This window comes from Sminthopsis crassicaudata, chromosome 2 (assembly GCF_048593235.1).
Source record: "Sminthopsis crassicaudata isolate SCR6 chromosome 2, ASM4859323v1, whole genome shotgun sequence".
Taxonomy (NCBI): domain Eukaryota; kingdom Metazoa; phylum Chordata; class Mammalia; order Dasyuromorphia; family Dasyuridae; genus Sminthopsis; species Sminthopsis crassicaudata.
In genome coordinates, this window is record NC_133618.1 from 462,515,388 (window position 1) to 462,530,044 (window position 14,657).

Consider the following 14,657-nt stretch of genomic DNA (forward strand, 5'->3'; position numbering starts at 1 on the left):
GCTAGCTTTTATGAAAAACCACTTACCATTGGAACTGATTGCTAATTTATTGATTCTCTTATTTTGCTTTATACCCGAAATGGGATAATAGTTAAAACAGAAGACGATGGAACTCACTCGTGCTTGCCAAAAACAGTATGAGCTTGAACAAGAATTGGCTTTTTATAAAATTGATGCCAAGTTTGAGCCATTAAATTATTATCCACCAGAGGTAAGTCTTTTAACCATTTTTTGGTGTATTATAGACACAATCAGATGTGTATTAAACCAGGATACACACATTTTTATTTAGCATTATTCTAGTTTCTCACCTTGAATAAATCATTAAATTTCTTTAGGCCTTCACCTATAAAATGATAAATTAAACAGGTCTTAAATAGAAGTTGAATTAAATCTCTAACATCTCTCCCAGCTTTAACATTATATTTTTAATTATTTTAATTAATTTAATATTAATTAATTTAATTATTAATTAATTTAACATTATGTTTTTACTCTGATATTCTATTGTCTAAAGTCCCTTTCAGCTTTAAAATTCTATTCTGTTTTTAAATTTCATGTTCTGAGAGCTCTTCCATTTTCAATATTAGTGATGTGATATCTTACCAGTTCCTATCAGTGCTATTTGTTATTTTATAAATTTTTAAAATTCAGTTTATAAATTTTACAAATTCACAGAATGCTCCAATTCTCTTTAACTCAGTAACAAAAAGATGTTTAACTGGTTTAAATTTCTTTGTGAAATCACATATTACATAATAATATGATAAATTTACTTTTTCAGTATGCTGAAAATTATGATGTCCCAGGTGAAAGCCCTTATATTGGTAAATCCAGATATAAAAGAAATATGTACACCACTGAAGGTTATATTGGTGATAATCCTCAACCAATACAGATTCAAAAAATGGAACTTTATAAAAAACTTGGAAATGAACAAGCTTTAATGAAACGTGCTGAAACACTGGATTTACACCTAAAAGACAAAGAAAACAAAATAAAAGCAGGTAAATATGTTTTTTAATTTCTGCCCTTTTATAATATAAAAAGTTAATTCAATCTAATTTTATTTGTGAATTCTTTAGTCATTTAAACATTGATTTCTTTCATTTACTTGTTCAACAAACAAGTACAACAAATTAAGTAATTGCTACATGCATGAAAATGTGATAGGCAGTGATGGTGACACAAGATAAATAAAATGCTATCTTTGCCATCAATGCAAAGGAAACATGAGATATTCATAAATAGTATTCTACATCCTCTAAGGATCTTTGTTCTCATCAGTGGGCTCTTTCTTTCATTTGCATAGATCACAGTTTCCCTTCTAGCATATAGCATTCATATAAATGCAAATGTCATATTAGAAGAATACTATTATAAAGGATCAGAGGAAGGCAAAATTAGCTGTAGCTAGAGAAATTAAAAAAATAAACCTTGGAAGAGGTGGAATTTGACTGAGGTTGAAGAATAAGCATAATTTCAGTAGATATGGGGACATATTCATCCATATGGAATGATATAAACAAATGACATAAGAGGAAAGAGAGGGATATATTTGAAAAATTGCAGTAAGAGAATATAGGAGGCAAATATTGTTAGATAACTAGAAGCTCAATTGGGGCTTTTGATACCAGGATAAAGAGATTTATTTTATCTTGTAGCCAGTAAAGACTTTTGATCAGAGATGTAGCCTATTTGGAACTGTGCTTTAAGGAAATTTAACTGGTGGCCTATGTGGGGTATCAAATATAAGGATCTCTAAAGCACTGTGGACTGACTTAGAAAATCATATATTAACATTTATCTGTTTAATTTTAATTTATTTTGTTAAATGTTTCCTATTACATTTTTATTGGGAGTATTGTGGGCTGGGTATTTGACATATCTGGCTTATATCATTCCCCATAGTTAGAGTACTTCGAAATCTTATACATTCTTTTAGGCCCTAATCAATCTTTCACTCCTTCAAGAAATTTTCCATAGTTTCTCCTACAATACTAGTTAAGAAATGACCATTCTCATCCTAATAAGTTATGACCACTACTTTCTAAAACCTCAATATATTACAAATCTCTTAGTTTTTGTCTCTATTATATTTTTTATTTTGTTGATTGTTAGGTTCTTACTAAGTGTTAATGAGATAATGAAATATTAGGTTCTTACTAAGTGCTAAGTTGGTACTTAACAATTCTCTAGTTCTGGCCTTTAAGGGAAGTTTTACCCCTTTGAACTCCTGGGGAGGAGCAAGTTCATTGGTTGAAGTATTTTTTCCCAGAAGTCCCTGAGTTATTCCACGCTCATTCTCTGGGAGGATAAAAGAGGGCGGCACTCTGGAGGAGGAAGAGGAGGAGAGTCTATCTAGGTCAGAGTTGGCGCCTCTCTCTACAGGAAGAAGAATCTGGCGGAGAGATTGGATTGAGACAGTAGATCTCCTCCCTGAGAGTGATCAGCTGTTTCTGGAGACAACATATCTTTACATATTTACATATTTACATATAAATCAAAAGAAAGGGGGAGATGTTAGGTTCTTACTAAGTGCTAATGAGATAATGAGATATTAGGTTTTTACTAAGTGCTAAGTCGATACTTAGTATCTCATTATCTCATTAGCACTTAGTAAGAACCTAACAGTTGATATTTGTGGATAGAATAATATAAAAAGTTGCTTTTGTTTCTAATAAATCTTTTCCACCTGAACAGGAGAGTTTAGTTACTAGAAAGGGGGAGTTAAGTTACAAAGGGGACAGTATTTGATGACACACATGTTCTGTTTTTTTCTTTGCTTCCTTTGTAGCCCAAGCACAATTGAAACAACTGTGTAATGAAATGACACAGGCTGAACAGAACATTTTAAAAGCAACAGAAGAATTTAAACAACTGGAAGAAGCCATAAAACTGAAAAAAGTATGTAAGCCAAACAACAATGCAAGAAAAGGCATCAACCTAAAGAGAATTTTATTTTTGTAGGTAGCCTCTTTAAAAATACATCTTAGCTTCCAGATTTCTCCAAGTATAGTTCTTTGGATGATGAGATTTATGTGTGGAGGATGATTAGCTTTAAGATCTTAAGGACAATGGAACAGAGGAATTATTTCCTGTATAATGTCTCTATAACCTAATAACATAAATGGTATTCTGAAGGTTCATATAAAGGATCTATGATAGTGTTTCAGATAGTATCTGATATAAAACGATAGGACAAAAGGAAGTTGTTTTCATTAGAAAATGAAAAGTCACCCCTCACACAGATATTTGTGTATCTGGAAGATGATACCATACATGTGATAGCCAACCATGTGCGTTATTTTGAGTTTCTTCTCAACACTATTGGTTTGTCACTAAATAAATACCTATAGAACAGGAAGAATAGAATTTTCTGATATGAAAAATGTGTTTTTATAACCATTCCTTGTTACACTCTCTCAATTTCTTGGCTTTCTTTGCTCTGTTGTAAATAATGGAAATTAGATGCATAATATAAAAACCTAAATACTGAAGGTTTGGAAATGAACAAAAAGTGTTGCAGTGTTCTCTTTTTCTTTTTTTTTTGTAGCACTCTTTTCAGTTCTTCAATTGTTCACACCTCTCTCTCTCTCTTTTTTTTTTTTTTAAGCCATTCTCTTCTCATTAAAGACTACTAGACATAGTGATACAAGAAACTTTGAGTTTCAAACTTGACTCTAACATTTACTAGCTATTGTTTACAAAATGACAGATGATATTTGTTATTCTACTTCACAGGCTTGTTGTGAAGGAAATCCTTTGTAAACTTTAGAGCTCTATAGAAAATAAGAGTTTCCAATAGTAGAAGATTGCTGGAGTAAATTTGTATTTTAGATCAAATGGCAGCAAGTGCTCTCCATGAGTGTATAGATGCTATTTTGCTTCATGAAGCCTGCTTTAAATGGCACATTTAACTTTTCTGAGCTTTGGTGTGGTCTCTTTTTGAAATATTATCACAATCCCAGTACATTTTGTATTTGTGTAAGCGGATGAGGTAGAGGTTGCATTGAGAGCCACACAAGACTAATTGTGGCTTTATGGCTAAAAATTCACTACCCCTGCTCTTTGGTGGAAATCCCAATGTTCTTATTACATTACAAAATTCATTGGTTTAAATCACATCTCATTGTTTTCTCTCCATGCTTAGTTGGACATATGAGGTTTTTTTTAACTTGCTTTTGTGCACATTTGTTTTTTAGATTTCTGACACAGAAAAAGGAATTCTTCTCAAACAATTAAGTGGTAAGATGCAACTCCTGAATCAGTTACGTAAAGAATCAATGAATCTAGAAATGCAGATGGAGAAGCAGAGTTCAGAAATAACTAAAAAAGAGACGGAAGTAAAGGATGCAGAAAGTGCCATAGATAATCTAGATTCTACCGATCCACGACATGTAAGTTTATTATTATTATTATTATTAATTAATATTATTTGACAGAAACTCAAATATACCTATTTTAGTTTTAGAATAAACTTAAGTTTACTTAGAGTTTAACTTTTCACCATCCATGGATATGGGTGTTCAGGGTATAGCAAGGAGCGAATTTAGTGCATTATAGATTTACTCATTACACTCCACAACAGTAACCATTCTGCATCTTAATTTCCTTAGCTTAAAGGGTTGGATCAGATGATTTCTAAGGACCTTCTGGTTCAACATTCTGTGTTCTTTGTTCTAACATTCTGCATTCTAATATTCCTGTTTTGGCATTCTATGTTCCAAGGTCTCTTCTGCTCTAAATGTTATGCTTTTGTAATGCAGCCTAATACTTATGAGGTAGGATGGTAGAGATGAAGTGGCAGAGGAAGAGATGTAGCAATCTTTTAAAAACTTAATTCAAATACCACCTTCTCCATGAAGCCTTTCCTGATCTCTTAGTGTGAATCCCAGCCTTCTCTTCATATCTCTCATAGTACTTTTCTGTCATGTTTTTCACATATTTTACATAATATTCGTATAATAAAATTGTAAGTATAAATACTTAAAATTATCTGTGTTTGGTCTATATATAGCCATATAAAATAAATATATATAAGACTATAGATACATCTGTAAATAGGGGGGAATTATCTATATACAATGAGGAGGAAGAGAAGTTAGCAATAGTTGATGCCCCCCAGAAAAAAAGAGGGCTACTGAAGTATTTTTCTTAATGCACAGAAAAGAACAAAAGGAAGTTCAGAAGGAAGCACAAACAGGAAAGAAAGTTTTAAAAGTATGAATTTATGTCTGTGTGTGTATATATTTATACATGTGTATATATATTATATACATGTATGTATGTGCATATATATTTGTTTTTAAAGCAATAGAAATTCACAGTTTCATATATAGTCCTCTGTGTTTTTCTGTGTATAGGGAAATGCTCATTTATTTATTTTCATGATTAAGTTCAGAATAAAACAGCAAAATAAAAAGGGAGGAGAGTTGGAGTTAGGAAAAAATTTTGTTACCCTGGATCCACCCTGATGATGAGCATTTATATACATAAACTAAGCTAGTCTTTGGGTGTCAGGTTTAATCTTATCACTAATATCATTCTTAAATATAAATATAGAATATATATCTATATGTGTTATATAGATATATGTATAATATGTCTGTTTAAATACACACACACCCTAAATGTCGAATCTCTAACATTATCTGCTGCAATGTTGTGTACAAAGTAGTTACTTAATAAATGTGAACTAAATGACAAAGATAATCATTTTCAGGGATATGAATAAATGTTAGATTTTATAGAGTACAAAATGTCTGTGTGGGGAAAGTAAGGCAAATAGCCTTTATAAGAATTGTATATTTAAGTTTCACTGCAACTATAAGCAAGTCTGTGTTAGTGGGAATAGTATATACAAAACAAATTAGCCCTTGTGGCCTCTTTGCTTTTGTTCAAATAAGTACAGATTAGTTCCAAAGTCTAAAATTCAGTTAAACAATACCATTCACAATGAGCAATATATTTAGAGTCCAGAAGACCTGATTTTATGTCCTGATTCTCTTATGAACTTATTAACCAACTATATCTCCAAAGAATCTGAAGTCCCAAAACAAGATTATAGTGTGAATTTGTTTTGTTTAACCATGCTTATTTGTCTTATTTTTTGATTGGGACAGAAATGGGAACTTAGAGAAAGAGAGAAATTAGAAATAGTATTGCTCCCTCCCCAGTTTAAAAAAAAAAAAAAGAGGGCTACTGAAACTTTTTTAAATACACAGAAAAATACAAAAGGAAATTCAGAATGAAATACAAACAAGCAGGCAAGTTTAAAAATAAAGAGTGGAATATACATATATATATATATATTTAAGGCAAACATTATGTAATAGAAATTTACAATTCCACACACAATCCCTTTTTTGTGTTCTGCTATGTATATAGAAATGCTTGCTTATTTTCGTGGTTAAGTTCAGAACAAAAAGGGAGGAGAATTGTGGTTAGAAAAAAATTTGGTCACCTTGGATCCAACCTAATAATAACAATTTTCATATTTAATTAAGCTGATCTTTGGGTATCAGGCTTAGTCTATCACTGGTATCATAATTAAAGCACTATGTGAATATGAATGGTTTCTTAATAAGGCCTGAGAAGATAATTATTAATTTGTTCAGGTTTTCAACAGGCATCAGTACTATAAAAAAAAAAAAAAAAGAAAAAAGCTACAGTTGGAAAGTAAAATCTATTTTAGCTCGTAAAGTTTTACAAGAGGCATAAACTTCCCACAAGCAGATATAAAACATGATTTTTATTCATTTTTGTGTTGAAAGTGTTGCTTCTCATCTAAACAAAAAGAAGTCAGCTCCCAGACTAGTTTCTTGGTAAGCTGAGCTCTGTTGTAAACCCAAAGCTTCATTGGCCCTTCCCCAGCTTCCTGTGTTGTGATTTAAAGCTCGGAGAGTAGAGACCAGCCCACAGAGGCAGTTAGTGATTGGACTAACGTCATTGGCTGCTCCTCTAAGAATGTGGTCTGAAGCTCTAGGAAGTTGCTGAGCCTCAGGTTTCTTGCAGAAATTCAACTGTCAGAGAGGGAAGTACAGATGAAATAGAAGAAGGAATTAAGAAGTAAATCTACGCTTCCAGGTATCATCACTGTTTGTTTTTAACATGAGGGATTCTAGGACTAAATGGAGGGGATTCTTCCCTATCTCTCTCACTGAAAAACAAAGAGAATATTGAGTTCCTTTTTTTTTTTTTTTTTTTTAACAGTCCTTTTGTGGCCTCCAAAGCAACAAAAATGTTAGTGGCTAGTACTGTTGCTTAAACTGTTCTCTACTGTTTTAAAAATAGAATTGATTTGTACATTGAACTGTCTTTTTGTGTTTCATGAAAAAAGGATCTAATAGAGGATTTAGTAAACAACATACTGATATATTGTAGGTTTCAATATAATTTTGATTTTTAGTCTGAGTAGGTACCCACAGAGCATGCATGCACGCACACACACACACACACACACACACACACACACACATATACACACACACACTTCAATGATTTAGTCTGCTAGTACACACTCCACTACAGAAAAATAAATGATAACTGTTTATAAAAGATCTTTAATTTTTTTGGTGTGGATATTCCTTCTACTGATCATAATTCCTTTCAAACTAAGCTAGTGGTCTTTGAGAGGTGCTAATAAATAGAAATATAATACTGTGGAAAAGAGAAAAAAATTGGAAAATAATTTTGTTTTATTATTTATTATAATAATTGTTATTGCTTTAATTAATTTTAATTAGTTTACTTTTTAAATGATTGGTTTAATAATTATAGCAATTGATATTAATTATTATTAGATTATTATAATCTTTTTAGAATATGGTTCTTTAGAACCTAAATAGTAGATGAAACAGGTATATATCTTCCCCCATCATTCTGTTGTCTTCCTGTGCCTTACTTGTCCCATCATATCCCCCATTCTTTAAAAAGGAATCTACCCTTATCCCTACTTCTGTCTGATAAAAATTAACTCTCCTTTTATAAGTTTATGATTGAATTTTTCCTGGGACCTCTTCTTTGCTGTTCTTTTTTATTGCATTTATTTATATGTTTGTCCATCTTCCCCTTTAGAGTATAAGGGGAGAACAGGTCATATTGTTCATCTATTTTTATGTTCTTAGCATCTAGTACAATATCTTGCATATTTTTAAATTTAAGCAATTTTTTTGGTAGCAGAGGCTTAAAAATTGGGAAATGTTTTGTTTCTTCATTGTATTTAAATGGATCCTAGCCTTTGAGCTTTATCTTTATTTGGGCTGTAATATAACTTCCTTTCTGATTGTTGTGTGGTAATTTATTTTTCTGTGCTTCTGATAATATGGGGAAGATACGTATAACCAAGGGAATATGGCATGAACTTAAGAACAAATTTTCCCTGGGGATTTTGTAGCCATATGAACCATTATGTAAAGGAGTCCCATGTGTTTCTTAATACCTTAAGGGGCAATTTGGTACAATGGAAAGAACAGTAGCCTTAAAATCTGGAGACTTTGACTCCTTTGCTCACTTGCTCTGTTGTGATCATATTTGCAATTAAATTCATCTTTCTGAGATTGAGGTCCTTTGTAAAGTAGAAATAATCATCTTTATACTTCATACTTCATGGGTTCTTATGAAAAAAATAATTTGTAAACTGAAAAGTGGTGTAGAAATGTGACACCTACTGTTATAGTTGTTGTCTTATATGCCAAAATAAGCTGGTAGCCTTTAAGGATTTTTTAGTTGAAATGCATTATTGAATTTATGAAGTCTTTTAAAGTTAGTGAAATATTACTTTATTTTATTAAATGGTAAGAATAAATCTAAATTTCAAAAGTGCAATCATTTCTCGGGTTTTCTTTCTTTCTTTCTTTCTTTCTTCAAAAACTTCATCACCAGTGTTACGGTTTTTAATAATAACTCTTTATTTATATGGAATTTTGTAGTTTGACTCTTAAGATAGAAGAATTTTCAGAATTTTTAAAAAAATCTTTGTACTTCATAGATTCATGTGGAGGCTCAGAAGAAAAACAAAGAACAACAGCTTGACATTATGAACAAACAATATCAACAGCTCGAATGTCGATTAGATGAGATACTTACCCGAATTGCTAAGGAAACTGATGATATTCAGGACCTGGAACAACAACTAACAGAAGGTGAAGATTTTATTATTAATCATGGACATTTCCCTGAATCGATTTCAACAGGGATACTGTATTGTGGTCTAGAAACTAAATCAGTTTCAGTTAAAGATATCATGTTCTAGAAGCACCTGAAATAGAACTAATCCAATTAGCTTTGCTGTATCATTGTATATTCTTGGGTCTCATTCTTTCCTTAAAATCCCTTAGGTGAGATAACATTTAGCACAGTGCCTGGACTCTAGCAGATACTATATAATTATATATTCTCTTCCCTTCCCTTCCCCAAAAGCTCTTTAAAAAAAAAAAAAAAAAAAATCTGTGATTCCACACTGATTCTAGCAATCTGCGTATACTAGCACTGGATTTAAAATCAGTTCACTTCTAAGTCCCAACATGGCTACTGATTTAACTGTGGGACACTAAGAAAATCAACTCATCTTCTCTTAACTTCAATTTTCTCATCTATAAAATGATAATAATGATGCTTCCAAAGAGGTATTGTTAATTACTTATATTTATTACTTTATAGCCAAAGTACTGCATTAGTCAGTTGTTTTGATGTTATAATTATTATCATAATATGGCTTTATTTTGCATATTTATACAATTATCATTATACAAATATTTCAATGGATCCATGGTCTTATCAATGTTGGCATACTCTCCAACACTTCAGATAAGTATTTATTTTCTCTCCTTGTACATTTTTTATCTACATAGTTCCATAAATATTTCATAGAGGTCACATGTGATTCAGACCTTCCTCTAGGTGTCTTAATAGTAAATAGGATAGAGTATACAGGTGGTCCATTGATTAGCCCTTCCCCTTGGTAGATGATCAGTCCACCTTTTTTCTAGTCATACATTTCTTCAATCTTCTTGCTTCATTGGTAATATGAAAATACCCTCTTATGTATCTCTCCATTACTCTTTTGGTGGTCCATAATTTAAATTCCTCAGAAATTGTGATATTTTATGATTTATAACATATATCATCAACAGAAAAATATTGATGTTAAAAAGTTTTGTTTCAGATAGAAGCTTGAGGGTCATTAAAAGCATTGTACAGTTTCCTACATGTATTACAACCCATTCTTTTCTTGCTTTTTGGCTCTGGGCCCAAATCATCATTCAGTTACAGTGTACAAAACATATGTATTACTAGATCATTTCTATGAGCTGTCCAACCAATTATATATAGCAACATCTGGACAGTAAGCATCCTTCATCCTTTTGGTGTTTTTCCTCTATGTATAGACAAGCCAAATACTTGTGAATGATGATAATTATTGTTTAGGAAGCTCTGCAGGGTTGCAGCCTTGATGCATTTAACACAATATCATCTGTAAATAGAATCACCTGAAAGACCTCACCATTTATAGGGAATCACTCTTTCAGTTGAATTCTGTGTTAGAATTCCTTCATGTTCTTCATAGTAAGTGCTTAATAAATAATTTTGCATTCATTCTAATGCTGACACTAGCAATATAGCCCTGTTTTATGCTTTCTTGTTAATAATCTGAGAGATGGTGAACAAATTTGTTGTTGCTTGTTACATCTTACATTGATTCTGTATGATTGTAATATATTCGTGAAAGACATGTTGTTTTAAGCTTTAAAACCTCATTTTGTTCAAGCAGATCAAATGCTTTTTTATAATCAACAGACAACACAATTGAAGTTGTATACTCTATAACTTTGGTTAGTTGATGTAAAGTAGCCAGTTATGGAATATTATTTGTGAAAGCCTGCCTATTCCTTTCTTATTTTTTCATCCAATATTCCTTCAGTACATGTGTATATTAGAAATAAGCATGGGTTAACAGTAATTCATACTGATATTTTTTTCAGTCCCCTTTTTTGAGTAGCAAGAACATTTATGACTTTTTTCTCTTCCTATATGTTAACAGAGATAAAAATAATATGTAATTTGTTATTTGTATAACTATGCTATTAATAATAAAGGAGCATAATTTATTATAATATGAAGCAATACTGTAATTATTATACCTTGAAGTCATTTTTTTGATAAACTTGCATATTAATATCTCTTTCCTTTTGTTTAGGTCAAATAGCAGTCAATGAAGCCTTGAAGAAGGATTTGGAAAGCATCATCAATGGCTTGCAAGATTACCTTGAAAATGTTAAAGGACAGGTAACAAAGGCCCAGGAGGAATGCCAAACACTACAAAATGATAAAGAAATTTTATTGCAAAAAGTGGCTAAACTTGAAGAAGAAAAAATTGAACTAGAAGTTGCTGCTATGGATACAGAAAATATGAGAAAAGTATGACTTCACATTTGCCTCTTTCTCTTCTTTTAAACTTAAAAGACTTAACTGTAATGTGTAAATTGATTAGCATAATTAGAAAAAATTTTAAAGAGGTATAAGACATGTGACTAAATTTACAAAATAATAATTTCCTGGAATTTTTTTTTTTTCATTTAAATTGTGAGACTCCAAACTCTTAATTCCCTTCCCTAATGAAATTAAGACTCTTTTAAAGGGCTTTTTGAATTGCTAATCTGTGTGGAAAGTTATAAAGGTGATTGTAATTTGAAGCTCTAAAATCCTCGTTAAATGTAACAATATATATTAGAGCATTTTGTGTTCTAGGGGTCCCTTCTACCTTTAATGTCATACAGTTTGGTATCCAGTCTAATTGGTATGTCATCATGTACAATTCTTTGCCCCCATTTGGTCCCTATTTCTTCCTACACTAAAACTAGGACCTGAAATTCATTTGTTTAGGAATTATTTTTGTTATAATTTATCATTCTGCATTATAAGAATGTAACCATAATAATGTGACCAAATCCCAGCTTAATAATCAAAAACCTAATTTGCTAGACAAACACCAATAAAAGAATAAATTTAAATGAATACAAATTATATTTCGGGTTACATATATTTATGTTGCTGTTGGTATCACTAAAATTACTCCTTTTGGTATATGAACTACATGTCTATAAACTTTAATCTATGAACTACCTGAATTCATTTGGAATTGATTCAACCAGTTGGTACTGTTGTTGTTTTACAGAACAGTTTCTTAGTAACTTACTAATTGTTTTGTCATTGTCAGCCAATTTTTTTTCAAATTGATTTTTATTTTATATAGCTGTTATTACAATATTAATATTGATTTTCCTTGGGATCTTCAGGAGGTGACATTGTGATATGGCAGTTAGAAAATCCATGTGATTAATCTTAGGTTATAGTGATACAAATATAGTGTCCAGGAAAAGGGGATAATAGTTTTATTGCATTCTTCTCTGGAATGTTGAGTCAAATTTGACAAAAATGCCCAGGTTGTTTAGGGGACTTAAAACCAGGTCATAAAAAAAGATCATTTTAAAGAAATAATGATAGTTAATCTGGAAAAGGAGAAGTCTTAGAAGAGGTATATGAATATTGTCATCTTGCAAATGACAGCTCCAAATATTTAAAGAGCTGTCATTTGCAAGATGGCATAAATATTTATGTGGCTCCAGAGGGCAGAACTAGGACCAATGAGGTTTGAAGAAAAATGATTATAGAGATGCAGATTTTGGTTCAATATGAGATAAAACAGTCAGAAGTGTTCAAATTTGGAATAGATTACTCTGTCTATAAATTTCTCTCATCTCTAGAAATATTTCAACCAGAAACTGAATGACCACTTGTTAAAGATGTCATAGAAAGTGTTACATGTTTCACATATCATGTGTACCTAGACACCCTCTAAAAGCCTTTTCATCTTTGAGATTCTTGGTTATACATATTAAAATATGTTACCTTTAGAAAAGGGCTGTGGATTTAATGAAGATACATGTTATTATGAGTGATTTAGGTGATGTAGTGGACAGAATAATGGGCTTAGAATCAGGAAGACCTGAGTTCAAAGTTTGCCTCAGATATTTACTGTATGACATAACCTGTCAACCTCAGTTTCCCAATTTGAAAAAAATAGGAAACCTCCCAAGGTGGTTGTGAGGACTAAATGAGATAACATTTATAAAGTGCTTTGCAAATCATAATATTATTATGATAGCCATTTTAGGAAGAGTATTATTAAAATTTATGTACTTTCAGGAACTTGCTGAAATGGAATTGTTACTTCAGGAGCATCAAGAAGCAAACATGTCTCTTCAACAGACCCAAAGAGATTTAAGTGCCTATGAAGCAGAGCTTGAGGTTCAGCTCAGAGCTAAGGAAGCTGAAAGTAACCAACACAAAGAGGAACTAGAGAGGCTAAAGCGACTCAAACAGGTGAGGGCTGGAGTAAAGGCAGCATGAACCATGCATATCCTCAAGGGAATAGCTTCCCTTTCATTATCTCTGAAGAAATGATGTGCAGAACTATGAAGGGAGGTGGAACAGTAGAGAGAGCAAGCACTACCTCAGAATTAAAGAACATGTACTTAAATCTTACATATTACACTTTTTCTGTGGCCATGCAGAAGCCTCTAAATTTCAGTTTCTTGATGAGTAACTTTAATAATATTTTCCCTGCCTTCCTTGTGTGAGGATCTAATGAGATAACATAAATACAGAACTTATACACTTGAAAATACTATATATAGATGCAAGCTACTATTATTATTTTAAGGTGCTTTGAGAATTTTTTGCCTTGACTATGGGAAGTTTCTACAAGAGCTTTGAGACATGCTATATAAATGCTTTTAAATTAAATTTTATTTTTTTCTATGCACAAAAATCTTCCCCTTCCATTGGAAAACAATGTTATTCTGAATTATTACAATAACTGAAGTTTAGTGCTTTTGCTTATCTTTTTGTATTTTACATTAGTTTGCAAGAACTATATCCATTTTAATGTGACTTTTCTCTGGAGACAGTTAGAACACTTAACTCTACAAGCCGAACTTGAAAATCAAAGACAGGCCCTGGAAGATGCTCTCAACAAGGCCCAGTTCTCTGAAAAGAAGGAACAGGAAAACAATGAACTTTGCTCAAAAGTCAAACAATTGGAGGTAATTTTTAATCACACCAAGAAGTAAATGATGGGTGTAGAAAAGACACTATTTGTAATCAAGAAACTTGGGTTCTAGTGTTTTCTTTGTGAATTATGTTGTATTAACCATATAACTTCAAGTTAAGTCTCGACCTCAGTTTTCTCATCTGCAAAACGAGATAAAATTTGTTTTATGGATCTCACAGGGATATAAATCAAATGATCTAATATATACACATATATATATATGTATGTGTGTGTTGTGTATATATATTGCTTTATAACAATAAGATTAATAAATTTAAGTTATTTTTATTGTGGATCAATTCATCAACAAGTATCTATTAAGTAATAACTATATACTAGACTCTGGAGATTTAAAGACAAAAAAAAGAATAGCCCTTACTCTCATATAAAATAATAGAAACAGGGAGAAAAGAACTGGAGTGATCAAGAAACATCTCATGTAAGATTTAAACTGAGTTTTGAAAAAATGAAAGATTCTGGATAAAGGTGATAAAGGAGTCCCTTCTAGGCATGGAAGCAACTTCTACAAAGTCACAGTGAT

General features: G+C 31.5%; 1 protein-coding gene across 8 annotated transcripts in view; it reads left to right on the forward strand.

The window, feature by feature from the left end:
- CNTRL (centriolin) overlaps positions 1-14,657 on the forward strand; it is an 81,014-nt gene that overhangs the window by 20,935 nt on the left and 45,422 nt on the right. For all 8 annotated transcript variants that reach the window (XM_074292932.1, XM_074292936.1, XM_074292937.1 and 5 more), the window contains 8 exons: positions 92-211; positions 785-1,007; positions 2,798-2,907; positions 4,206-4,400; positions 8,993-9,146; positions 11,201-11,421; positions 13,210-13,386; positions 13,974-14,108. In XM_074292932.1, coding sequence (XP_074149033.1) covers positions 92-211; positions 785-1,007; positions 2,798-2,907; positions 4,206-4,400; positions 8,993-9,146; positions 11,201-11,421; positions 13,210-13,386; positions 13,974-14,108 — 1,335 coding nt within the window. The remainder of the gene's footprint in view (positions 1-91; positions 212-784; positions 1,008-2,797; positions 2,908-4,205; positions 4,401-8,992; positions 9,147-11,200; positions 11,422-13,209; positions 13,387-13,973; positions 14,109-14,657) is intronic.